The sequence below is a fragment of the Anoplopoma fimbria genome, chromosome 3 (assembly GCF_027596085.1).
Source record: "Anoplopoma fimbria isolate UVic2021 breed Golden Eagle Sablefish chromosome 3, Afim_UVic_2022, whole genome shotgun sequence".
In the NCBI taxonomy this organism is placed as follows: Eukaryota; Metazoa; Chordata; class Actinopteri; order Perciformes; family Anoplopomatidae; genus Anoplopoma; species Anoplopoma fimbria.
Genome location: NC_072451.1, coordinates 17,059,352 through 17,086,456, shown reverse-complemented (window position 1 = coordinate 17,086,456; position 27,105 = coordinate 17,059,352). Strand labels below are relative to the sequence as shown.

Sequence of the window (27,105 nt, the reverse complement as noted above, 5' to 3'; positions counted from 1 at the left end):
ACTAATACTCTATGCTGTAGAGCACCAAGCCAATCCAAACTGAGGTAATGTACAATATATTACGGTTGTTTGGAGCGATCACCGCTGCACTTTACACAACTCTACAAAGCAAAACATCTGTTTGATGTTTGCCATTTCCCCCTCACCTGATGGCGTTGATTAGAAATAAATGAATGGCTGATTTTAAACTGTGACTTTTTTTCAGTTATTATGAATGAAGGAGGGACTGACCACATACTAACTCTCTACAGGGAACTTTTAGCCTCACAGATGACAGACTTCTACATGAACGCTGATAAAAACGAGTCCCAAAGCCCAGCAGGGGTAAGTTTATTAACAGGTTTGGGTGGTTAGTTTCTCTTATGTTTTTGCTAAAGGTCAGAAGGGAGCACACCATGCAGGGTTTTAAGGTGGTGACTTAAAAAAGAGAGAAAAGACGGTTTTATTGGTTTAAGGGATGAGCGATCAAGTGATGTTTGGGAGTGGGACAGTCGTCATATAGAAGGTTATTTAACTGGTTTATGTATAACTTTGCTTATATGGTCTATGTTCATTAGAGCAGGATGCTGAGTTGAGCCTTTAGATTGTATTGTTTGGTATGTTTGTTTGTTTGTTGTTTTCCACCAGGCCGGTTCACCTCTCACATCCTCATAGCAGAGGGGACCGACTGGATCGACTTTCTCCGGGACAGCTTTGACCTGAGGAGAGAGAGGGGAAGAAAGGAAAAGTTTGCAAAGCAGTTTACCATACATTTTTCTGAAAAGATAAAATAACTTGTCAATAATTATAGAGAAGATATAGATAATATTCTGAGTTATTTGAGGTAAGTTCATTGTCTATAGTTAGTAGTTTGTTTAGTTTGTTGATTCTCAGTTGTGGACTAATTTAAAATGATTGGATATTGAGCTGACCTGTAGTTCGTGGACTAAAAGACAACATGGGTCATTGGTTTAAAATCTGCAGGTCGGGAGGCCTCAAGAGAGAGGGGAAGAGACATCTGTGAAGCCGCCAGATATTTCCGTTTAACAAAACTATTTGTTTTTATGATTTTGTTTTTGTTCTTGTGAAGTATACTGGAACTGTTCAACTATTTAGGCCTTTGAAAATCCTTCAAATGAAACACCTCAATTAAAATGATCACTCTTTAGTTAAAGTGCAAAGATTCATCACCCATAATGAGGGGTCACAGGTACACACTACTTTGTCTTAAGGGGTCACAAGACAAAAAGGTTGGGAACCGCTGATCTGGGTTATGTTAATTGATAGGCAGTTTCACAGTAATTAGTACAAATTACTTAGAACATTTCTAAATATTAACAATTACATCTCCATTTCTTTAAAGGGACAACTTCATAAAACTATAGGACCTATAAGAAAGTGTTACCGCAGTTATATTTCAAATGTGTAAGATCGACTGAATAGCTGTTTTAAACAGTTCTCCATGATGTTTTTTAGATGGATTTTCTCCTAAAAGTCTCATCACCACTCACCTGATGGTGCCGGCTAACAGAGGGTTAAAAGCGTACAGCCAGTCGTGCATCTCTTTGTCATTGGTGGCCTGCAGCAGTATCCCACGATGCTCAGTGCACACAGCAAACGTGTTGGGTGTCTGTAGACATGAGGTTACTTCAGTTCATTCAGGTTCAGTGGGTTACTATTTATCAATTGATCTAAAAATCTGTTTTACTATTGTACTTACCCGCAGTAAGGTCTGTTTGTCCTCGCTGTATTCCACCTTTGCAGACGACAGGTTGATGACGGCTCTCTCCACGTTGTCCCTCTCACTGCGGTAAAGGTAGACGTAGGGCCTGCGCACCACCACGAAACGCTTCACCCAGCCGCTGGTGTGGGGCTCCAGGAAGTGCAGGTAACCCTTCTTTGACACAATGGGGCTGCACACGATGAAATAAATTAAAATGTTAAGACACATCAAATTATCTTTTTTCTTAAATAAACCTTGTTCCCCAAATAAAAACATTATATTTTCAATTTATAAATAAAAGGTTAACTTTCTCCACAATGACTCAAAATCAAGTAATGTGTGTGGTCTGACCTGACACGGATCTCCTGTATGTCAGGAACAAAGGAGCATCCTCTGAGAGCCTTCTTTCTGTCTACAGGGCTGTACGGGTCCAGATCTGGTGTGGACGCTCCTGAACTCGGTTCAGTGTGTCTACACAACATAATCAACATTTTCTTAAGGTGGCAAAAGCAACGTGGTTTAAATAATTCAAAGCACTATCAAAGTCAGATTTGGCCTGCAAATCTGACTTTAAAAATACTTCTTAATAATTCATTACAAAAAACAAGATTTTAAATTCAGTCATTGCTCTGACAAAGTCTCAGCAATGAGTAACTGCACTCTGGATAAGTATTTTCATTTTATGCTACTAATTAATTCCACCCCACTACATTTCAAAGAAAAATACTTTGCTCTTAACTCTGCTAGATTACTTTGACAGCTGTGGAAACTGGTTTCTTTGCAGATTAAGATTTGTAAAACAAATCCTAACCAGTTTGTAGAATATGATCTATTATCAGAGATTAAAATAGCCAGTAGCATAAAAAGTAGTTACAGTCGGCTCCACATCGTCCTGCTACAACATTCAAATAGTGCTTACATGTTAATGCCTCAGTAATAATAATACAATAATATGTAATATGTTATACATTATAATAAAACACTCTGAATCAACTAATCTGCGTATTAAGTACTTCTGATACTTCTAAGTATATTTTGCTGATCATACCTTTGAATGGAGGATCTCAGACCAGTATTTTTTTACATTGTGGTGTTTTTACTTTTACTTTAGTAAATCGTTTGAATACTTCTTCAACCACTACCAGCTTTTCATGCAAATGTTTGTTGCATAATGATAGACCAACTGAAACATTTAGAATATGAAAAGCTTAATTTTTAAACCTATGATGGTTACCTACTTTTCCTGGACAAAAATGTACAGTGGCAACAATGTTTGTTGTTTTGAGTAAATGAAAGACAATTGAAACTAAATTGCAGTATTTTAGGACATTTGAAGATAATCTGTTATCACCTGATTACAACTGAAGCTAAATGTTCTTTAATCAGGACATTTACTTTATTTATCTTCTCTGGCACAGTGAAACAAAGTATCTAAAAACCTGAAGGACCAATGGTATTAAACTGATACTGCGACGAGTATGAGTACGTATTCACATACCTGAGGTCATAATTTCCCTCGACCAGTGAGGGGCAGGTAGAGGACGGAGTGAGCGTGCTCAGTCCAGACGAGGAGGAGTCTCTCATTAGCGACGCAGACATCTCAGAAAGCTAAAACACACACAACCACACACACAGCAACACATTCACAACAAACCATGCATGGAGTAGCACACACACACAAGACGAAAAGGACAAACACAGGTACAGACAAAACATACCAGCAAACAATTAAGCACAAACAACACAGACGTGCATTCAGAAAATAATCCAATCAGAATATTTGTCATTTTCTAGCATTGTACTGTAAAAACCATCTCTTTACTATTGTAATCCTCATTATCTAAGAGCCCCTTGCTGATTAAAATGTTAAGAAGACATGCAGGAGAGACATCAGGTTAGTGTAAGCCTTGCAGATTCTCAAGAGGGGGGCACTGAGGGATGAGTCCGGGTAAAGGAGGAGGGGAAACGTTGAATCATAAATATGAGGTATGGATACATGGCTTTGAAACTGCAGTAAACCTGAGTAAATATTATCTTTAACAAAATTGTTTCTTGTTGAAGCTGAAGAATTTATTATTTGTGAATAATATTTAACCCTGGTTTACTGAGTGATTATAAATAAATAAAGACATAAGGTTAAGAAACAGAGGGATTTGAAAATAGATGTGATAAGGAAGAAAGAAAGAAAAAGACAGAAGTACTGAAAAATTACAAAGTAATGAATGAAAGCAACGGCAGAGAGTGGTTGAAGTGCGGGGCTTAAATGTGTTGTGAGGGTACAGCGGTAAACGCTAAAGGTTCAGAAGGATTATCGGGCCGGGTTAGAGGGCCTAGGCTGGGGCTCACCTTGCTCTCACTGGCACTGCTGCTCACCTGGCTGTACTCCCTGTTGAAGGTGTGCATGAGCAGACGCAGACACTGAAAAGGCAAAAAAGGGAAAGACAGATGATGTTGAATGAAAACTGTAACTGATCGAAAAAATTAAATAAGAGAAGTTTACTGTAAGGCCCCGGGGAGCAGCAGTCACCTTGGCAGCCAGCTCCCTCTGCCTCTGGTTGGGGCTGTCGAGGGCAGGGCTGCTGCCGGGACTGTGGCTGAGGACGGGACTCTTCGCAAAATCGCTAATGTCGCTGCTTTTGTAGAGCGCATCCTGTCCTGCCAGCAGAGTCGCCTCCAGCTTCTCCCTCAGCAGCAGGTAGTGCCTGGTCTTCTCCACCTAAAACCACGAGCACGAAAAAGATAATAACATAATTATGGTGTTATATTTGAAGGGATGTAGAATATGATGTGTAGACCAGGACTTCTCTGCAGATTGGCAATTTTCATTTAAAAGGGTAGTTCGACATAAACACATTTACTTGGACAAATATTGCACTTTGTGCAATTTAAAATTTGCAGTCGAAAATATTGCCATTTCAATAAAATTGTAATTAATTGTGCAGCCCTAATTAAAATGTTTCAGTCGATCTGCAAGCGTCATATTCTTCCCAAAGTATCAACCAAGTTTATGCATATAGTAAAATGAACACCTGGTTCGAATAAATGCTCACAACGTTGTGGTGATTTGAAAGGTGTGCTATGTCATTATCTAATCCGTCCATCATAACTTCATCCCTGTCCAATGAAAAGCCTGTATCTTTAAGTTTAGTCATGTTTGATTTGAGATAAACTGAAAGATTAAGAAAATCATCCTACTCCTTGAGTTCAGTTAACCATTAAAAACCTAGTGGACTTCCTGGAGGGTGTATTATCACAAAGCTGGGAAATATAATGTATCTTTTCTAAGTGTCATTTTTACTAACAAACCTATTCAGTCAAAAAACTGACCTCCTGCAGTAAACTGAGTTTCTCCAGCTCCCACTGGTGGTCCAGGATGAGGCTGTCGCTGCGAGGCCTCCATCCAGCCAGGTTCTCCTCTCCTCGGACGTACGCCACCGAGGTGTCCAGCACACGCCTGCGACGACGCTGCATGCCTGTGGAAAATGATGTTTTGTTAGTATTTTAAACTAAAATCCAAACTCTAGCTGAAAAGGAAATGCTATCGTAGTTCTTCCTGATTATTTTCTTTGATTTTGGTCTCACCCGGACTTCCATTGTCCGCCACATGGCAAAGAGTGACTTCATAGACTCCAGTGACACGGTTACTGGGAAGGAGAGAGATGAAATTCAGTTAACTGCCAATTCCATTGAACACGTTTATTAGATTGAGAGATAGTCCAGAATCAGTGTAAGATTCAGACTGTATGAATCCATAAATCGGTACCTCTCAGAGGGCCGGAGGCAGCCGGTGCTGAAGAGGTTTCTGATGGAGCGAGAGGCCGGCAGCTTCGCATCACGGGAATAAAACACCATGCAGAAATCTTTGGTGATCACTGTTGGCTGAGTGCAGTTTTCCATCTAAATACAAGACAGCAACAAGTCAGAATCCAGAAGGGCCTGGTTATAATTTGGATGAACTGTTCTTAGTTCTAAACAAGTATTTATGGTCAGCATTGACAGAAAGTTTTAGTCTACAGTCTTAGTACCTCTAGATAAGCAGAGAGGGTGATGTAGATCTTCTCCCCATAGGGAGTGACTCTGTTCAGAAGCAGAGAGTTGTGCATGGAGCTGTCCCATGCTGCCTCGAATCGGTAGAAAGTTCTGCAATGTGAAAAACGTACATTTATTCTCTCTTTTTTTTTTAAAGGGACAAGTTTCAACCTCATGAAAAGCTTTCGAGTAATTAGCCTTTTTTTTATCAGAAGCAATAATTGATTAATAGGATTAAAAAATGATTGTCATTTATACCTATGATCAACTCCCAAGGAGAGGCTGGCGTTAGCAAAGGATAAAGAGAAACAGGACACGAGTTAGAAACTTTTAACTGCAGCTGTTAAAAGTTTGAACTCAGCAAACCATATTGATCCATGCAAACTGAAAAATGCATTGAAGCAAAATAGTATTTGATTATAAAAGGCACTTTGAAGCAATGTTGAAAAAAAATTACTTAACAAAGAAACTGATCTGGTTTTATAATATAGGTTTGTTAATTTATTCATAGAGGTAACTGTTGTGAAATATCAAATGGCAAATACACAAAGAGAGAAAAAAAGAAATATAAGTCTAAAATGTATACTTGTCGTTGTGTTTTGGCCAGAAGTACCCAGAAGACAGGATGTTGAGGGAAAGGATGTTTGGGTCTATGATGGTCTCATCAGCCTCTGGTGTGTTTCGAATGCGGCCTGAAGTCAAACAAGTCATGATGGGATTAATCCGGTGAGAAAAACTGAACTTTCAAAGATCTCTTCCCACTAGAATCTAACTAAAAATGGTTTTGAATTGTCCTTGTCACTCACCAATAACCAGCTCCTTCACCTCTTTCCACTCAATATCATTTCCTGTTTCATGAGCGATGGTAACTGTGATCCTCCTCTGGATGCCCTGTGGAGTTGAGAGAAGATAAACCAGTTTGTAACTGTTGTTCCAGTGGTGAACAAAAAATAATAATCTAAATAATAAAAATAAAAAGGCTAAGATAAAATAAATACATTTTCAGAGTTTTTTAAACTTAACACTGGTATTAAAACAAGTTCTGTCCCATATGTTCAAAGGACAGATACAGGAAAAAAGACAATCTGGAAAGTGATTTATCAAAAGCTATAGATAATAGCTAATGATATTCAACACTCTATAGACAATTAATTTTTTTATATAAATATGAAACTGGTGAATTGGTGTGACATGTCAGACCTGATGTAAGAGGAACGTGCCGTGGCAGGGCATCCCACCTCTGTGGTCAACAACAGCTGGGATGTAGCTATAGAAATGGAAATAATCAATGTGTTTAATGTTAGTACTCATTTGCTTTAACAGAGATGATAATATTCACTGCAGAATCAGAAAACAGTAAAATTATTTTTCTTGCATACAGCATGATTTACTATGTTCCTTGCTTAATGGAATTGAAGTGGAAACACAGCGATAAAGATGCAACTCACTCTCCATTAGCTTCCAGCTCACAGATCTCAAAGAAGGCCATGAGGTCGTATTTGGCGTGACAAGGTCCTGCAGTGGAGCGAGTCAGAGTGCTGAGCTTTGTGGCCGGCACTGAAGGAACGAAGAAAGAGCAGATTAATGTTGGAGACTGAGTAAACCAGCCTGTACTAAAAATAAACTGTTTTTAATATCAAACTGGCAGTGGGAAAATAGAGCGGGTTGCAGAGATCATATAGTTAATAAAAACAAACTTTTGATATACTCAGGCACATTAAATGTCACGGCTAACCTGGTTTGGATAGGGGCATCACCCTGGGGAACTGCCTCCTGGAAGGTCGCAGCGGGCTAAAAAGACAAGTCAATGAAACCAAACGTGAGGAAACTAAAAATATCACCCACATTGGGCAACGGCTGGTGGAAATAAAAGTTCCTGACCTGATCAGGTCTTTGCAGAGCGGAGGGAAGGGTTGCTTCTGATAGTGACCAAACACCTCGAAGACGATGGGCTGAGTCTTGATGTACTCCACGAAGGACTTTGTCACCTCCACTGTGATCTGACACAGAAGAGAGGAAATACAATTCAAACACACCCTTCAGACAACTATGTGTAATCAGAAATATTTTCTTATAATAGGTGTGAATGTTATGTCCACTGTTTACATTTTGAACATGGTAGAAGCCCAGCGGAGGTCCTCTGCCCGTGTTCTTCAGCGGCTCAGTGGAGAAAGCTTCGTCATGGCGATGGATGAAGCTGAAAAAAGTAAATCCATTATATAAGACTGACCTCCCTTTGCTCTTCCTGCACATTACGTCAACCAAATGCATCAGGCTGACCACCACACATACTAGTAATTATGCGTGGTGCCACGAACCACAAACATCTACATCATTGAACATTTTGGTTAATATCATTATGTATTGATTTCATTCTTGTGCAGCATCTTTAACTACAACCTGATGATTAAAATCTTAAGTGTTGAGGACACGTTGTTTTGCATCTTTTTTGAGATAATTGTTCTGCAGATTATTTAATGCGAAACAATGTGATATAAGCTTTAACAGCAGGAGTAAATGTGCATGCAATGATATACTACTTATTGTTTACAGAAGAGAGAGTTAGAGTTTAGTAAGAAATGTGTAGCAGATAGACAATATAATTTACAAGACGTTCTTGAAACTCACTTGAACTGGCAGAAGATGTCGGCGTACTCGGCTGAGATGCTGGATGCCTGTAGAACGGTGACTCTGAAGGTGAAGGTGCTGCCGATCTTCAGGTGGGACAGAGCTTTCTCCGGGGAGAGGTCCAGAGGAAGATCCAGACCCAGACCTGAACTCTTCACTGGGCTGGGAGGAGCCTCTATCATGGCTACATGAAAACACACGTGCCTGGTGTTAAAACTTTTGGGGATAATTTTCCTTTTAAACAAAACATTTATTTCAGCGTTGGTGTACCATGAACATATGTGGGGAAAACCTCACCTGGACAGGTGTTGTTGTTGACCTCATCGGCAGATACTCCTATCTCTGCACTCTGTCCTTCACCCTCCACGAATCGCAGCTCCTCCTGGGAGGTGTTAGAGTGGGAGAGACCGCCAGGACACGACTCGGTCTGGAACTGGAACAAGATAGAAAAAAATCAGACTGGATCCAATTTACACCAAACATTTACATTCAGAAATAAATTCAAATTCTGACTCTCTTTTTTAAAAACACTTGTGCTTAAACTATATTTGACTTTTATTGGTTGTAGAGGACACATTCAGAGAATACCAGTACAAATCACCAGCGAATAAGTACCTTCTCAAACTGTTTGTCTTCAAAGGAGATCTTGGCAGTGCCTGACTGCCTCACACCAGAACCATAATCAGGGGCCTCCTCATCAGCTGAAGGGGGACAAAACAGAGAGATAAGAAGTTAAATCACGTTTTCTCAATACAATAGAACAGCTACAATATGTTCAACAGCATCTGCCTGTGATAAGACTGATATTCAACTTGTATTTGTACCTGAGATGGCCTGCACAGCCACTCTGAGGAAGCCTTTCACCTCTCCTTTCTCACTGACGATGGCCACGCGATGTACCAGGGGCACCGGGTACAGCAGGTTACTCAGGTACACAAAAGCCCTGAGGAGAAGGTAGGGAGTGATGATTTATTGTGCAATAAAGAGAAAGAGAAGAGATTTTAATCGATGCAGCCTCCAGGCGGGAGGGAGGTGACGTACCTGCCGACAAGACGAAACCAGGGGAAGCGGTCGTAGAAGGGGTCGCCTCCGGTGAGGGCGTGGTCACAGTCCTCCACAGCGCTGCTGGGGAGCTCTGCGGCACGATCGTACATTTCCCTCATCAGGTCCAGCCTCTGCCTGCAGGGGGCAGCATGAAAAGAAATTCAAACTTATAGAGTAAGGACCTGTCTGTCTATACTGTGTGTGCTGAAGCATGGATGAAAACAGGATATAAAGACAGGGATGACATAGAAACACATAATACTGTTAGAGAGTAGTTAGTATTCATGTGGTTCTTTTACATTTTTAATAGAAACCATGTATCAATATCAATGGTTTGTTTTTTAGTTTGTGGGTATTATATCATATCATTTAAATCAGCATCAGATGATAATGATGTGAACTCCAACATTTCCATGATTTTATGGGTGAATAAACAGACCTTGACCATGGAATGAGCTTTTAACACTGTAATTACTTACAAAATCACTGTACCTGAGTTTCTCCAGAGTCCAGTAATGTGTGGCTCCGTTCTTCTGATCTTGTACTTCAACAGCGACAATGGTTCGGGGGAAGGGTCGTTTCTCCCTCTCTTGGGCTATGCTCGGGGGCAGCAGGTCGGGTGGTAGGGGGAGTACAGAGTGTCTGTCAACAAGACGAACTGGAACTGAACCTGTGGACAACATGAGACATAAAACATGAGTGACTGCTGGTTTATATGCTCCTGCATCATATCGACTTATTATGTCATTGCACATGCAAAATAAATACAAAAGACCTTTTATCACCACAACAAATAAGAGGAGTGATACTGTGATATTTGTTTTCATTAAAAAATACCATTTCTGCAAGCAGTAGGTGATGTGAGATGCCATCCCGCTTTTAAGCAAAATGACCAAAATGCATGTCCCTTGTTAAAATGTAATTCCCCCTCTCCATTCCCTTGTGGCAAGAAGAGTGCTGGGGTTGTTAAGTTTAATTTATTACTCTAGTCTGACTGTTGCATTTATCCTTTATATCTGACTAAGGTTTGTGCAGAATTTATGGCCCATGGTCATTAGCCTAACTGCTCTATGATAAATCCATGGCTCTGTCTGCAGTGCTAAAGTAACAAACATATTTATAATTGGGACTTTTAATTTCCAGCCCTTCTGTCAGTTTCGTCCTGGATGTATATTATATTCAAAACTATACAGGGATTAACAAATCGCCTACTGTCTACATAAAGCACAGATAAATGGAGGTATTACTACTGTATACCGACAGTTGCATAACATCAGAAGGATTACTTAGCAAGTAAAAGTTTGTTTTTCTGCTTATTGAAAACAAAAACTTGATTAGAGTAGAGTTTCATTTTGGCTGAAAAAAATGCTTCGTCATGAGCACCTTTTATTAGATGGATGACTGGACAGAGCTCAAATTTAATATGCAGCACTGTGTATTACATTGCGATGACTCACTGTGCTAACTCATTGTTGGAAGTCAAGAATGGCCACTGACCGACACTTAATAACAAGCAGTCTGCCTCAAGTCTGGACTGAAGAGCAAACTCTTCAAACACCAGCGTCACATTGAAATGATGCCATATTTGCACTCTGACTTAAAAAAGGATGAATGCTCTCAACAATACAAGCCAAATTTGAGTCACTGTTAAGACTTTAACAGCAAAAATGTACTGTATATGGAACTAGATTGGGATTATGTTATCTAGAAAAATCAGTTTTATACTTACTGTACCTAAAAATTTAAAATAATAATAGCACATGACATTTCATATGTGACAGGGTTGAATAAGGACAATGTTTTACAGTAACAAACATCCCACCTTTTTCTTTAGCTCCACACTGATGGCATTAGCCTCTTTAAGGAAGATGGCGTTGCCCCAAAGCAGATCCCTGAGAGAAGTGAACTGGTAGAAACGCCACTTCCTGAAAGCCCACAGAGCCAACTCAGTCTCACGTGGCGTCCACGGCACTGAGGGGGACAGACACATGATATGTGAGTACATTCTGACCAAATACAAAGCTGGATTCAGAGATGATTGTTGTGATGAGTCAGTTAAAAAGTGACAGTATCACCTTCCTCTTCAGGTTCCTCTTCTTCCTCAGGAGACTCCAGGTATCGGGAGTCCACTTGTTTCTGGAGAGCCTCTAGTTTACTCTCATAATCCTGAAAGAAAACACAGATTCAGTTCAAATACTCATGTGAAGCTGGTATTTATTTCTATCAGACACCTTAACTGGTCATAAATTATACATTTAAAAGGTAAAATAAATAATAAACCGTATTTCTATTGACTCACCAGTCTCTGTTGTTCTAGCAGGTTACTAGCTTCTTCTCTTTCTTTGCGGTACTGATCTTCGAGCTCCTGAAGCCTGAAAGAGATACAAAACTCCATGCTAGAAAAGTTATATAATCAAATGCAATGAAATAATAATGTGTTCCCCACACACCTCTGCTCCATCTCCTGCTTCATGTCGATGCCCTGTTTCTCCAGCAGCTCTCTCTGAGCGAAGGCCCAGTCGACGGGCTCAACCGGCGTCTCGGCGCACGGCGTCTTCTCTCGCTCCATACGAGCCTGCTCCGGGTCGTTGAAGCGAAACACGTGGCTCTTTCCCATGATGATGCGGTTCCCTAAAAAGTGCACACAAAAACAAAATGAATTAACATTAATTACAGATTAGACCTGTGTTGACATACTAAAATTCTTTGGACGCTTTCCTGATTACCAAACACTTAATGCAAGCAATACAAATGTGACACAGACTTATCTCTTCCTACCTATACATTGCTCTGTTTACTCTCTTGGTACAGTTACTTTGTCTTACATCTTTTCTAGCAAAATAATATGAAGCTTCTCACGCACCAGATCGCAGAACAATGGGCGAGCTGACTCGCTTCCCGTTGACATACGTCTCTGAACCCTCACATGGCTCCAGGATTACACATCCTGTTCAAAAGAAGATTACAGAACTATTTCAACAAAGACTTAAACACATATACAATATGTATGTCTTCATTTACTATACGAAATTACATGTTACAACATTTATTTAACATGTTAATCTTGAGAGAGAGTAGCCAGCCTTTACCTTCTCCCTGAGGACCGATGGTGCTGCTGAAGGTGCAGTGTTCATCTCTGATGAAATGGCCGCTGAGAACAATGTCTTGGCGAGTCTTGGCATCTTCACGGCCAACCCTAAGTGAAGATAAGGCAAACAAATTTAGACAAATTCACAGAAACAGCGCAGTATCTGGATTAAATCTCAAAAAATTTAAATATAAAAAAAAATACTTTGTGATGCCGTCTTTGATATAATACAGCAGACACTCTGACATCAGCGGGTCTTCGTTCAGATTCACCAGATGAGGCGTCTAAAGGGAAATAATGGCAAATATGTTTTAGTGTTTGTGTGTTTGGACAGATGTTGTAAATATGTCAAACTATTGTGCAACAGTGACGATGCTTGGTACCTTTTTCGGGGAGAAGACGCCCAAAGTGCCTCCATCTTCTCTCATGGCAACACCCATTTCAGCCAGAAGGGCCTCTCTGTGGGAACCAATCACACATGTTGCTAGCATAGCTAAAAAATATGGTGTATTATTACTTTCTAAGCAGTTTGGCAATCCAACAACACAATATATCCTTAAAGACTTTAGGTCCATATTCAGCTCAAGGGTTCATCCATCAAAGATAGTCCATTACCAGCAAGAATAGCTAAAGCACAAGTTGGTAAAGCAATCGACAGGCTCCACCGCTGTAGCTAGAATTATTCTTCATCACTTGAAGACTCAAACTCGACCAGAATTTACTGACTGTGTTATGCTGATTAAGGATAACACTTCCTTTGACTTGATGATAAGCTATGTTAATAGCAAAAGAACAATTTTATATTTTTATATCATGTATGAGGAGGAAGAGAAATATTTTATTTAACATCCTTCATAGTTGAGATATATGTGATATGGTATTTAAAATCAAATGATCATGTGCTTTGTTTATATTTGATATATGAACACACATTTTTTTCCTTTTATTTATCTTAATCAAACATAGTTGTATTTTGTGTTTGTTTGTTTATTTGTGGGGTTTATTTGTTTACTTCATATGATGTTTGACTAGTCCAAATTTTTATAAAAACTTAAATTAAAAAAATAGTCCATTTGTTTTAACGTCTGTTAAATATAAATTACTTGGGGGAGAATAATCTGATATGAATCATGCATGGATAGGTTTGACGAACCTCTCCATACGGATGGCCTCGGTACGTCGCAGCTTCTCTTCCCAAGTCTCATTGAGCTCTGCAATGATTTTTTCTGTTTCCTGTTGGTAATATTAAGACAGAGATCTATAAATTATACAAAATGGAATTATTCACTTTGCTCAATCTTGGATTTAGCAAGAAGCTGACCTTGTATCTCTGTCCACAAGCCCATATCTAACCTACAATTTCCTGGACAATTTCAATATCACCCCTCTTACCTTGAGCCTCTCGATGGCCTCTTCACTGGCCGGGCTGAAGATGCGGTCATGGAGGTTGGCGATGGACCCAACGCGACTGGACAGGGTCGAGAGCGAGGGGGAGGGACTCATTCCTGTCATGGCATTGGACACTGCGGAGAGATCACCCCTTTGATTGACAGCCTCGCGATTATTCACAAAGTTCTTGTAATCGCACAGGTCTGCCAGAGAGAGAGGCGTTGCATGGAAGTGAGGAAGGAAGGAAGGAAGGAAGGAAGGAAGGAAGGAAGGAAGGAAGGAAGGAAGGAAGGAAGGACAGAAGGACAGAAGGACAGAAGGACAGAAGGACGGAAGGACGGAGCAGACGCCGGGTAATTAAGGAGAGACATCAGGGATTGAGAGGAGCACGCAGATAAAAAGGAAATGAATAGGGGAAGAACGGGAAGGAGTACAAAAAAAGAAGAGAAAGCTCAAATAATGGATCGAAGAAGCAGAGGTCATTTCACCAAAGCCATCGCAGACAGAGAGGAAAGAGCAACTCAAACTGATAGAGCACAAAATGCCAAATAGACTAAAAGTCTGAGACCTTTTTTTTCTGTCCCCGACACACTCAACAAGCTCACAAGCATGAGAATGTCCATGAGAAATAAAACCAAAAATATATACATCGCTACAATGCAATAAGACCGATATGTTCATATGTTTGCATTTCCTTGTGTTTTCAAAGCATTAACACAGCCTTTGGAAGCACAGCTCTCAGAGATGCAGGCCTCTAAGCACCTGACTCATAGCTTAAATTAGCTCCACACACAGAGAACCAGGATGAAAGAAAGGGAGTTCCTCTGCAATCTAAAATGGCGTCCTCCCAGTCATTGCTTTCTTCCATCATCACTAGTCTGGTAAAACAAAATCCTTCCACTCTTTTCTTTTTTTGCAGAAGCAAAGAGTCAGGCTACTCAGATTCTTAATGATCGGCTACAGGATCACAGAGCAAAGCTTCTCAGTGAAATAGAAAATCCCAGCCAATTTAAAATTGCTCTGTAAGGATGAAAGTATTAAGAGGCTGGACATCCCAGATTAAATGAGAGAAGAAAAAAACATATTACCATGGAAACTAGAACTAATGGAAAGAAAAAAGGAGGCCATTTTGCAGAATTCCTGAGAAAAGAGTAACTTAATACAGCAACTATAGATTATTTTTGTGTTGCTCTAAATAATAAAGTAGGATTTGAATGTATTTTACTTAATTCATGTCTGAGTTCACATAAGATCTCTTGGCATGTTAGTAAAGGGCTCTGGTGTGTCGGAGGAGGAAGTACGGCTCGGGATTCATTTTTTTAGTTGCAAAGCGCAGGCTTGATAGAGTTATACCAACATTTCAAACCAGCGATGACCGGGTCGTTGCAGCGATATGCTGATAGGACAGAGGAGAAAAGAGAATGGGGGAGAGAGACACCCACACTCCAAGTTTAACTGTCATCCTCTGTCTTACATGTACAGTCAGAAAAAAACTGCACAATGGGTATAAATTCAGGTTTGTGTGTGTGTGTGTGCCTATATAAGTGCGTTTTCTTTGAGTCAGCGTTTCTTTGTGCGACACTCACTCTCTATGATGTCCCCCAGGCCCTGTGAGAACAGCAGGTCTCTGAGGCGAGCCACCTCCTCTTTCAGCTCACGCACCAGACGGTTGCTGGGGTCCTCGTTGATCACGGCATTACATCGGATCTGTTTGGCACGATCAGCGTACCTAGAGGGACAGAGGTCATCCAGGTCAAGAAGCCATTAAGCTATGAAGCATGATTCCTCAGGCTCTCAATACTGAAAGACAATGATCAACTAATGACAATACTAGCCTACCAACTATTCCAATATTAATTGTGATTACAAACTTTTGGCTTCATACAATTAGCTGGAGTCCAGAGTAGACAAACCTTATTTGAAGTCTTTAAGACTTGGTACGATTTGTAAATTAGTAGGAATGTAGCAGTGCTCTGTTGATTTAATTTGGGGTTAAAACGTTTGGTGACATTTTTTTTTGTTTCTAGGAGATGCCCATGAATGCTGACCCATTTCCCGGGCATCTCGTGAATGGGTCAGCATTCAAAGATTTATAGATTAGCAGGAGTCTAGCACAACGTGGCAGTGAAAGCAGTGCTCTGTTTAGCAGGCATTTGTACAGGTACACGAAGATTCAATGATCTTCAAAAAGAGAGGTTATTGACATTTTACTCACCTGAGGGTACTGAGAGTCTCATCGTAGTTAATGTCCGCAGGGCTGAGGGCGGCCACCATGGCTGTACGAGAGTTTCCTCCTGGAAGACAGAGAGTAGGACAATAAAAACTTACAGAGAAAATGTGTTTATTTGAGTAAAAACTAAGGTTCACTATTATGTGTGCGTACCCAGGTTCTCCCTCAGTAGCCAAGTCAGAACTGAGTCTCTGTAGGGAACAAAATTCTCCACCTTCTTCTTTTTCTTGTTCTGTACACAAAACAAGCACAATTGATCTCTGAATTTTCTTTAATATTGTTGGCAATATATTAAATTTGAAGTTTCAAATGTGTTAGTATTACTGACCTTGTTTGGTACCGAGTCCTGATAGTTGAAAGAGAAATGACAACGTTTGTTATTTGGACAACATAAAATAAAAATAATTTGTAACAGAATATTCTTGATGACAAGTGTGAAATAAACATACTTGTTCAGCTAGAGCAGAAATAACTTTCCCCAGTGTCGTCAGAGATTTGTTGATGTTTGCTCCTTCCTGAAAATAAAAGCCAGTCTTACTGAGTATTTGTCAATCTTCTTATATATTTGAAATACTGCATTCAAACAATCATTATTAAATTGAAAACAGCCTAAAAACTGTTTCCTGCTCTCACCTTCAGTCTGGTTCCTTTAGCTCCAGTTGAGTCAGCTCTTTCGCTGCCAGCCAAGTCCACCAGGCTGATCTTGCTGACCTGTGATGATACAAAAGATCAAACATCCACCTCAGCTAACATATTTCACCTGAAACTGCACAGGGACAACTGGCAGTAAAGTGTTATCGATCAATTCAACAACACATTCCTCAGATAACTACACCACCGATGGCCTCCACTCGGGTCATAAAAGATAATAAAATCGTTTCTGCCTTGTAGCATCTCTTCTGATGCTTCTGTGGTGAAACTAGAATCATAAAACTATTCCACTCATTGATTTGTTTGTCTGAGAAGCAGAAAAACAACTGTCAGACTGGGTGATTTCTAAGGCATGAGCTTGTTGTTCAAACCTTTTCTGAGGTGTTCTCCGAATCCATTTCGTGTTTCTTCTGTGTGAAGATGATGTTGAAGACGGCGTGGGAGCGGCTGCTGGTTTCGTTCATGTTGGTAGCAGCCACAGTCCTGAAAAAAAATAAAAATGCTGTGTTAGGTGCATATTACTGACTTAAACACTGTCTGGTCCATCCGTCATTTCAATTATTTACTTAAACATCCAAATCCCTCATCCGCGTATATCTTTTCCATCCACCAACACACACAGACATCTAAGGAGTATGTCCCTGTCATTCAGTCCCACTCTGATTACCTGGCCTTGTTTCCAGAGTCCATCAGGTCCTGGATGTCATTGTACGAGGTGACGGCCAGTTTGGACAGATCTTCAACGTAGGGACCCATCAGAGGATGCTCTCGGACACGCAGGTTTCCTTTGTTCTTGGGATTCAGCAGGTCGCGCACCCGCTCACAGTAGATCTCCATGTAACTCACCTGGAGCAGGCACAGAGACGGATGTGTTTTAAAATGTTTTTATGATTTATTAATTGGTTATCATTACCTCGGTAGCCTCAGGGCTATCATTACCTCGGTAGCCCCAGGGCGAATAAAATATTCAAAATCAAGTGAATTTGCCTCAGACTATTTAATGCACAAATATAATTACAATTACAGCTGCCCATCAACAATATTTGTAATGTTTCCTTTAATTTATCTGACTGTTCAGGGGGAAATAGAATACATGAAACAGTTTGCCGTCACTCACCTCCACCGAGTAAGACATGTTGTTGTCGTTATTGGTGCCATGGATCTTGGTGAAAAGGTCTTCACACAGCTAGAAAAGACAGTAACTGATATGGTTAAGGTTGCATTGTTGATTATTTGTACTGTTCTAACAGTTATAAAAGATAATTGGATTATGTGTTTAATTATTGTTCTGAACTGTATTCTGTTTTACCAGAGGTATGATTCCTTCTTGGTCCTTCTCCTGTCGTCCCATCATGGTGTAGCTTTTGCCTGCTCCTGTCTGACCGTATGCAAATATACACACGTTGTAGCCTTCAAAGGCATGAAACAGCATCTCCTCGCCAATGTCCTTGTACACCTGCAGCTGGGAGGCGAAGTTGATGTCCTCGGGCTGCAGAGAGAGAGAGGCAGCGCAGCAGGAATAAAGAGATAAATATTTCAATTCAAATCAATTATTAGTGACTTGTTCTAGTGCAAGTCCTTCATTTCTTATCAGACAAGTAGTACACATATTTAAAACTAAGTGATGCAGTAAAACTTACCGTGGTGTGTGACCAGTAAGAATAGTCAAAGTTGAAACTCTTGTTCTCTTTTGGCTGTTTAGGGTTCAGGATCGCTAAAAGAGAGTAAAATAGAGGCATCACAAACCGAGTCATCCTAATTACCTGCATTTTCCTTCATTTCAGTTTATTTACTGTCAGTTTCAGAAAAGCTGCAAGATGCAAACTGTGAAAACATTTCATTCAAAGCAGCACATTCTCTCTTTCACACCGTTTGTCTCTGTATACCTTGACTGAGCCTTTATCATCTCCTAGCAGGCACACACATTAAATTCAATTTTACAAATATTTTTTTAGTAATTTTCCATCATGATCACTTTAATCCAGTTGTGTCTTGTCATCTTAATTACTGACAGTTTTTCTTAACTGTTTTGTTGCATTGTTGCAAAGCAGTTTTCCAAACAGCACAAACTTTGCAAAACAGCAAAAGCTCCAAACATAAACATAAGAAATGCACCTATAACCGTGACGAGAATTCACACAAGTCTCGTAGACTTATATATGATACGACTTATTTTTGCTTCCTGATGACCATTAGAAAGAATGAAGGTTTAAGGCACTTGCACAATGGCTTCACTTTTCAGAACCAAAGGGTTGCCGCATTTCTCCAAAAAGGTGTCATGTTCTCAAAAACAATACCATAAGAAATTCCATTTTGGTGTCTAGAAAGACAATACTGTAACAATTTATCTTGAATGGGAACAACAATGACAATATTGTGAGCAAACGACTCTCATTTGGAATCTGTGAGAGAACTTGTAGAAGGAACCAGAACTCATTAAGAGTCAGGTAGTGATCGACGCACGGTTGGAAGAAATGATTCAAATCAATGGTGGGAGACTGCATTTCTCTTGTATAAGCTTGTGGAAATAATTAAACTTGAACTACCAAAACATGTACATTTGGGACCAGCCCTGTTGACTTGTGTTTAAAGATTCATATAATCTGTCTACACTGTGATGCCAACGTCACTGATTCAATTCCAACTCCTGTTCCCTGTCACCTCTCTACTTTTCACATGCAATTAACAACAACCAAAAATGCTTAGTAATAATATATGATGATGAGTAATGCAATGCTACATTGTTTAACTTAAAGCATGTACTGCTATTTGTCAATTTTCTACATTAGGATTTGAAATTATTGGTAGCAACATATAATGTCTCAAAACCTCATCACCAGAAAATATGTGGCATTGAAACACTTTGAAATAATTTCATCTCTAACTCAAGAGAGAGAAAGGACCGCACTGTTCAGAGAGGACTTACTATATTACAGTCAGAATCAAAAGCAGCACCACTCATCCTTTTTTAAAGAGCGGAGGGGTGACGAGCATGCAGAATATGAAACAAGAACTGAGCAGGAGCAGATGCTCTTACGGCTGCAAACTAAATACACAGCATCGCCCCCTGTGGACAAGCTCAATATAGCAGCACACATAACCATCCTGCTCAGAGGTGCATTCAGCCGGAAGAAAACGTGTGTGACCATCCATCAGCTGTACCTGCTAATCTTTTAGAGGATCGTGGGGGCAGTGTGACCATAATGCAGAAATAAAAATAAGGGGACAACTGTGAGCCGTCGTATGGGGAATCAGTGAGGTTGATGAGGTGAAATAATACAATTTTGAATCTTTGGCTCTAATGAGGTCATTTAAACCACGGACAGGCACAACAGGCTGACATACTCCGCCTTCCTCTCTCACACACAAACACACACTTGCATCAGCTGACCCGGCGTCTGGGCTCAACCAGAACAAGGAGGTCTTTTTGGTCCCTGCAGCGACTGTCGCTACATCCTACACCCACTGACAGGCTTCAGACCTGACTGGCTCTTTTGTTTCCTTCTCTGGCCGCCATGATGCTTGCTGCATGCCTCCCAACCTACTCTCTTGTTGCTGCAGGGCAAAGCTGCCTACCAGACAAATAACTGAGGTGGAATGTTAAACGTGGCTCAATGTCGGTTGCAGGAATACGATCAAAAGAGCAGCAGGATGTGGTTGCATTTCTGGGTGTCACACTCTAAAGTCATGACTTTAAAAGATACAGGACCTTACAACTGCTTAATCAGAAAGTCTCAATTATTTATATAGGCATGTTGTGATTCAGGTTAGCAGACCGGAAAATTTACTGACTCAAGCATTTTCAACACCTATCAGTTTGTGCATGCTTTCTTTTTTAAGCTCTCTGTTATTAACATATAGTGTTTAATGTTTCATTAAGCTGTTGTCAGTTTACTATTGATCCTTTACATTACACATCACTGCAGTATTTCACAGATTACATACAGTGTGTTTTATATCATATTTCTTGATGCATTTATCGAAATGAGCATTTTCTTTTCTGCCCCTTTGTGTAGAAGTTTTGGTACCCTCTTTCAAGGTTTTTTTATGGCATACATTTTTGTTTGCATGATAAAAAAAAAAATTTGCTTCACTGTTTAATCGACATAGTTGTCTTTTTTGTGACAATGTCTTTTTTAAAGATCCCCTACAGACATCTTTTAAAATAAGTAAAACACTCTACTTTTTGTGTGATATAGATTTACAAAACACTTCAATCATTTGGTTAGGAATTCTTCAATCTACATCTGCTCGTTCTCCCTCATTAAAAAAAATCATAATCTCTGAATATTATTATTATTAATATTATTATATTTGTTTAACTGCTGAAAAGTCTATCAGTGTATGTTTGTGGGGGTTTCAAGTTTCCACATCAAACTAAGTTGTAGGCAGCCCCCCTTTTTGTTGATTAATCAACTTATCGGTTGTTTTGATCTTACGTGGCTCTTATGGAAACTCCTTTACAGCTGAAACGAATCAGCTGAGTCACTTCACAAAGAATTAGGCGGCAGCTATTTTTACAATAAATAAATTGTTTCAGTCTTTGCTGGTTCTTTGGGTTTTGGGCTGTTGGTTAGAAAAGCAGTCTGAAGATGTCAACTTGGGCTCTGGGAAGTTATTATGTCAGTTTTCCACTATTTTGTGACATTTAAAGGCCAAATGACAAATCACAACTTGCTTAATAATCGGCACCTAAAATGAATAATGACAGTAATGACAGATGTGAGTTGAGCACAGAGAAACTTTCCCCCTACAGCAGATGAATGTAAAAACAGCTGTCTAGTGTCAAACTCTGCACATATGTGATTCTGCACAGTGAAGCTCAAACATCCAGGTGAAGTAACAATAAGCAAAACACATTCAAATTAAAAGATGGCTTTAACCAAAACAGGATAAATATAAAAAGTTAATGATTGTAATTTTACTGAGGAAAGTAACTGTCAGAACGTTATTCAATTTGTTCCCATTACAGTTGAAATCCACATCCTATAACTTTAAATACAAAAAAGAAAAATTGACTTAAACTCATACTCACTTGTGGTGTTTCCTGTCATCTGAATGATGCACTTGCTGTCCTTCCCCGTCTCTCTGGAGTTGAAGGGTCGGACCCTCACCGCCACCTTCACTGAAGCCGTCGCCATGTTGCAGGACGGTGTGCGAGTGAGCAGGAGAGCTGAAGAACTGTGTGGCTACACAGACACACACCTGGCACCTGCACAGGTAGATGATGACAGGGATTTAGTACTGCTGCAGGCAGAGACATGTATGATACAGACCAACCTGTCAGATGGAAACGGAGTTTTTGTTTTGCATCATGATACATTTCATTACACCATTAATAAGGATAAATACCTAAAAATACAGATTTAAAAACGATGATTTGAATCATCCATGATCTGTTGTTGTTACTATAATTAAATATTAAGGAGTGGGCCTTGTAAGTTAAACCAAGCAGCTAAGACTGAGACACATTCAAGCTGTGAATCAGAGAGTTTTTGAGACTCACAGTTCCTTAAACATGCAGACTAAATGGCCTGGACATTATCTGGCATGATGATCATCAGCATCCCTGCTATTCTCCAGTAAAATGGCTGCTTATTCTTTGGGCATCATCCCTTGGCTTCAAGTATCAGGCTGAAGGGCCTGTGATGAAACTGTATCTGCTCAATGCTTCACCCCCAAAGAAAACAACATACATTCCTGAATGTGTAGACTCAGCTGTAGTGTTTTTACAGCATCTTTACAACAATAATCGTACTGCTGTTGTTTTATCGTTAAAAACCTTAATGATGGCTTTCATCTTTTGCTCTGTTAATGACCAGATCATTGAGGGTGATTTTAACGGTAGCCTATAATTGCTTTCAGGGCAGCGCCGCGCACATCCATCTTCTCTGCCTCAATCGATGGAAAAGACAATTCCCCCTTAACATCTTTATAATAAGCCATTATATATTAAGACTAAAAGCTAAATGTGGATGACAAACATCCTCAGAACATTTGAGAAGACATTTTACCGTACAGATGAATAAGCCATGTAAATATTGTCTCCTCCATCTTGCCTTGCCTGCCGCACCTCAAACACAGGCCGCGTAAACACAAACGGGCACACAAACACCAAATCATCTAACGCTGCGTCAGAGAGGAGCTCAGCACACATCATGAGAGCCGACATTACATTTACAGAATTAGCGAGATCATTTATATGTAATCGAGTCGGAGCGTCTTTTCTTTAAAGGTTGACATACTTATATATTTAAAGACAATTGTTGTCATCGGCGGAATCGAACACCCTGACGCAGCGTCCTTATTCACCGCCTCACATGTACAAAGGGCCTCGAAATCACAAAACACGCAGGCATGCTGTCCTCATTGAGGCGCGACATCCATCAGTACAGATGATGTGCAGTGGAAAACATCTCCGAGGAGCTGTTTCTTACCTCAGCGACTCAGACTCGACGATCGCAGGGGGTGAGTCCTCTGCCCATTCAAGACAGCGCCCGGATCCTCCGGTGTACCTCCTTCTTGAATCTCCTCAGCAGCCTGTATTGTTGTTTTTTTTCGTCTGTCTCTCTGTGTTTGGTCAGCCTACAGCATCCCTTTCGTTTGCGCATCCATACATGGAGAATCCGCCGGGGAACCAGAGGAGAGTCAGCCTCAGCTTCAGCAGCGGCTGCGCTGGGTGGGCTGGAGGGTGATGAACGCAGAGGTGCGTCAATCAGAGACTGCTGAGAGAGAGGAGGAGGAGGAGGAGGAGGGAGGAGGAGGAGCGAAGAGCCGGATGGATAAACAGGAGGATGGGTGCGGGTCCGTCAGTCAGTCTGAAACTAGGGAAAATGGCGGTTCTGCTGTACCAGGGATGCAGGGAGGCGGTGATGACATCAGCAACAGCATCATCATCATCAGCAGCAGCAGCAGCAGCAGCATGCAGCCATGAAGCAGAGCGATGCAACTCAGAGACACAACAGAGGGAGAGGCCCAGTGATGGAGCACAATAAACCTTAGAGAGACAAATATACTGAGCTGCATTTAGGGGCTTCTTACAGACTATGTCCTGATATCCCCAGAGGTCCAAACGCTCCAGGTTCTTTGTGGGTCAATTGGTTTTGTGGTCATTTAACTGTAAATTTGTTAGGGAGTTTGAATTACTAAAGCACAATATGTAACTGCATAAACCCTACGTTATTAGGCTAGTTAATAATAATAATAATAATAATAATAATAATAATAATAATAATAATAATAATAATAATAGTTTTAGTTTTATCAGCATAGCAATTTTCAAGCTGGGAGCACAAAGTGCTTTCCATAGACAGCAGATCAAATATCAAGAAATAAAAACAGATGTAACAGATGTATCATCAATCATTCAAAAGCATATAAGGTAGGACAGGTGAAACCTTTAAAATGAACTTAAACTCAAGTGGTTACACAACCGAGCTATATTTAAAATGAAATAAGTAAATAAATATATAAGACTACTTGTCAACCGAGAAAGGCAAGTCCATAAAAATGAGTCAGGATTTATAAGCGGAAACAGTGTCAGCAGATCGGATACTAACTGGAAAATAAACGTTAGCTTTTCTGGAACAAGGGAGTAAGTGGACATCTGGATATTTTCCCAGGGGTGCTAAGGTGTTTAGCCAGATGAATATTCTTCACTGAGACTTGTATCGTATCAGTATTGTAGAAGTTAGAGTTCTCCTACCAAGGAAAATGTAAATGTGATTAATTCGAAATTCAGAGAATATCTAATAACTCCAAAAGCATCATCTGGTCTAACGTCAACGAAGCAAACAGCGCTAACATTCTAAACAATGGCAACAGTGCTGACAGAGATAACAGTGTTTACCTGTGGGGGGAACTGGAGGGTGACTGCTAGCTCCAGTGATAACACTGTTGGTCAGGATGGCCAGCTGTAACCATGTTGTAAGAGCAGTGCTTAAGATACTCTATAACTAGTTATAACAGTACAGAGCAGCAACAATGAGCTAGCCAGTGGGGCACGCTCACATGCACTGAAAGGGACGCGTGGCTGGTCGGCTACGTAAACAAAGCACAAAGACACTGGAAATATAATATACACAGAATAGTGGGGACTTCATTCTCTGCTAAAGACAACATTACTCGACTAAATCTTAACAAAACAAATAGCCAAGTTTTTTGCTGCTATATCTGATTTTTTTTATATAAAACATTCAATACTTCATAAATAAATAATTCATTTCAACACAACATTGTGGGTGTTTATTTGAGATCTTGAAACTTTAATTCTGCATTGATTTTGCCGGTCCCTGTGGACAAAAGTAGTTGTGTTTCCAAGCACATTCCCTTTAAAAAAACTAAAATTTTACAGCAGCAGGGTCTGACTGTCTACCAGCACTGTCATGACCATGGCCATGTCTCTGTTTATTCCTTGTGTTTCATGTGTTTTCCCTTGCCCTTGTGTCTCCTGTGCTCCCTTGTTTGGTTATCTCTGTGTGTGTGTGTGTGTGTGTGTGTGTGTGTGTGTGTGTGTGTGTGTGTGTGTGTGTGTGTGTGTGTGTGTGTGTGTCTGTGAGGTGGGTGTGTCACCCCTCCCACTCTCTCACCACACTCTTCCCTCACTCACCTCATCAGCACAAGCATACTCACCTGCTCCAAGCCACACACCTGCCTTATATCTACTCATCAACTCTGCAGTATTTAAACACCAGTCTCACACACACTCACGGCCAGATCGTACTCCGCATTATGCCAGACCTTCCAGCGTTATCCCCCGGACTGATTTCCCTTTGCCGACCCTGCCTGCCTGCCTGTCTGGACTTACCTGCCTTGCCTGTGCCCCGGTCAACGACTCAGCCTTCTGTCCCCGACCCTGAGTTTAACCTCCGCTTCCTCTGATTTTTGTCTGCCTGATCCCCTGCCTGTTTCCCTCTGTGAGTCTTATCCTGCCTGTCTGTATGCTGAGTTCTCTGCTTTAAATAAAGCGCCAGAACTGTATCCGTCTCCTGGTCGTTCTGCTTTTTGGGTCCACACCACATTCCGTAACAAGCTCAGTCCTGGTGCTGGTTCTACCATTGGACCTGGAATTTCTCATAAAACCTGCAAGGTTTCATCTGATTTTGCTAAGTATTGGACCTTGGTGCACCGATGACAAGCATTAAGATAGAAGATCCAAAGAAATAGCCCATCTTCTCTTCATGTAGAGGCATCAGTATTAAATTGAGACTGTTTCATAACCAGTTAAAAGTTCCTCCCAGTATCTTTAAATTTCATCATAATCCAGAATGATAATCCATACACATTGCCCTTTTCTAAAACATCTATAGTGACAACCTGTCAAACGTTTACTAATTGGTTAAATGATTACTACAAAGTATGAAGACTTTCATACCACATAATATTTAGTGTTTAATATAAGTAAGCATTATATCTGTAAAAAACAAGATGTTATAGGATTATTTAAATTCCACTTCTTTTTTACATTTGAGGAAATCCAGATTTAAATTCAAAATAAAAGTATAATTCTGTCATTTAAATTAGTGCAAGATTGGTTCAATTGTCCATGACCTTGTACATAACATCGCCATTTTGAAGTTTGAACTTTAACGGTGTGACTCTAAGATCACTATTGACAGACAGTTTTATGACGCCCTCCGGAGATGAATTCTGTCCCTCCCCTCCTCCTGCTCTGTTTGGGTAGATATCGAGTGTTCAGTCCAGTGCAAAGGCCAGAATGAGGATAACAGCGAGTCCCATTTATTTACCACTGGTATAATTATTTACCCAGCCGGACTCAAAGAGGGGCACCTTCTGGTGATCCTGCTAGCTGAGACACAGCAGTTAGAAATGGCTGCAATATAGATATTCTACTCAGTTACTGACAAAAGGCAAAGAGTAAAAATGATATTTTAAATTTATGGAACAAAACTTGGCCTTTTAATCAAATAAAGCAAATTAACCCTTGATCTGGATCTATATTTGTTAATGTAAATGTTTGACCTGGATGGTTTGGATTTTAAGCCTCATTTTGACTTCTTTCAATCTGTAACATCCCTAAAAACATGATTTCAATGATTTCTTGTACTTCCATACTTAATAACTTTTCCTGTATTCATAGAACACTTGGCAGATGTTAATGTTTACACTATAAAGTGTTGTGTGGTGTCAGTTTGAGAATAAAACTTATTTGGTGACCAAAAATAATTCACACCTCTCTCAGAGGACATTATTGAGAGTTGAAAATTACTTCTGCTCCCTCTTCCCTGCTATGTTTTGTTTTGAGAATTACAAGCCACAACAACATTAATAATATGGCCTCCCCATGGGGGTTGGACAGCTGTAAACACACTTGGCACTAAAATA

General features: G+C 40.2%; 1 protein-coding gene across 1 annotated transcript; it reads right to left on the bottom strand.

Annotated features, from left to right (window-relative positions):
* Positions 1–139: 139 nt before the first annotated feature.
* kif1ab (kinesin family member 1Ab) lies at positions 140–21,902 on the bottom strand. The gene is given in 48 exon segments (XM_054596470.1): positions 140–698; positions 1,491–1,609; positions 1,700–1,892; positions 2,054–2,173; positions 3,201–3,310; positions 4,049–4,120; positions 4,230–4,418; positions 5,030–5,175; positions 5,285–5,346; positions 5,466–5,599; positions 5,728–5,842; positions 5,990–6,013; positions 6,318–6,423; positions 6,538–6,622; positions 6,932–6,998; positions 7,180–7,288; positions 7,467–7,522; positions 7,613–7,731; positions 7,838–7,928; positions 8,360–8,534; positions 8,657–8,792; positions 8,975–9,060; positions 9,184–9,302; positions 9,401–9,538; positions 9,896–10,034; positions 10,037–10,073; positions 11,226–11,374; positions 11,479–11,569; positions 11,703–11,775; positions 11,854–12,034; positions 12,267–12,350; positions 12,493–12,599; positions 12,696–12,775; positions 12,875–12,950; positions 13,645–13,724; positions 13,884–14,083; positions 15,467–15,609; positions 16,096–16,174; positions 16,264–16,342; positions 16,439–16,456; positions 16,560–16,625; positions 16,744–16,821; positions 17,133–17,244; positions 17,429–17,607; positions 17,879–17,947; positions 18,071–18,250; positions 18,402–18,475; positions 21,797–21,902. Coding segments are annotated over 48 exon segments (5,109 nt in total). The 3' UTR covers positions 140–640.
* Positions 21,903–27,105: the final 5,203 nt, after the last annotated feature.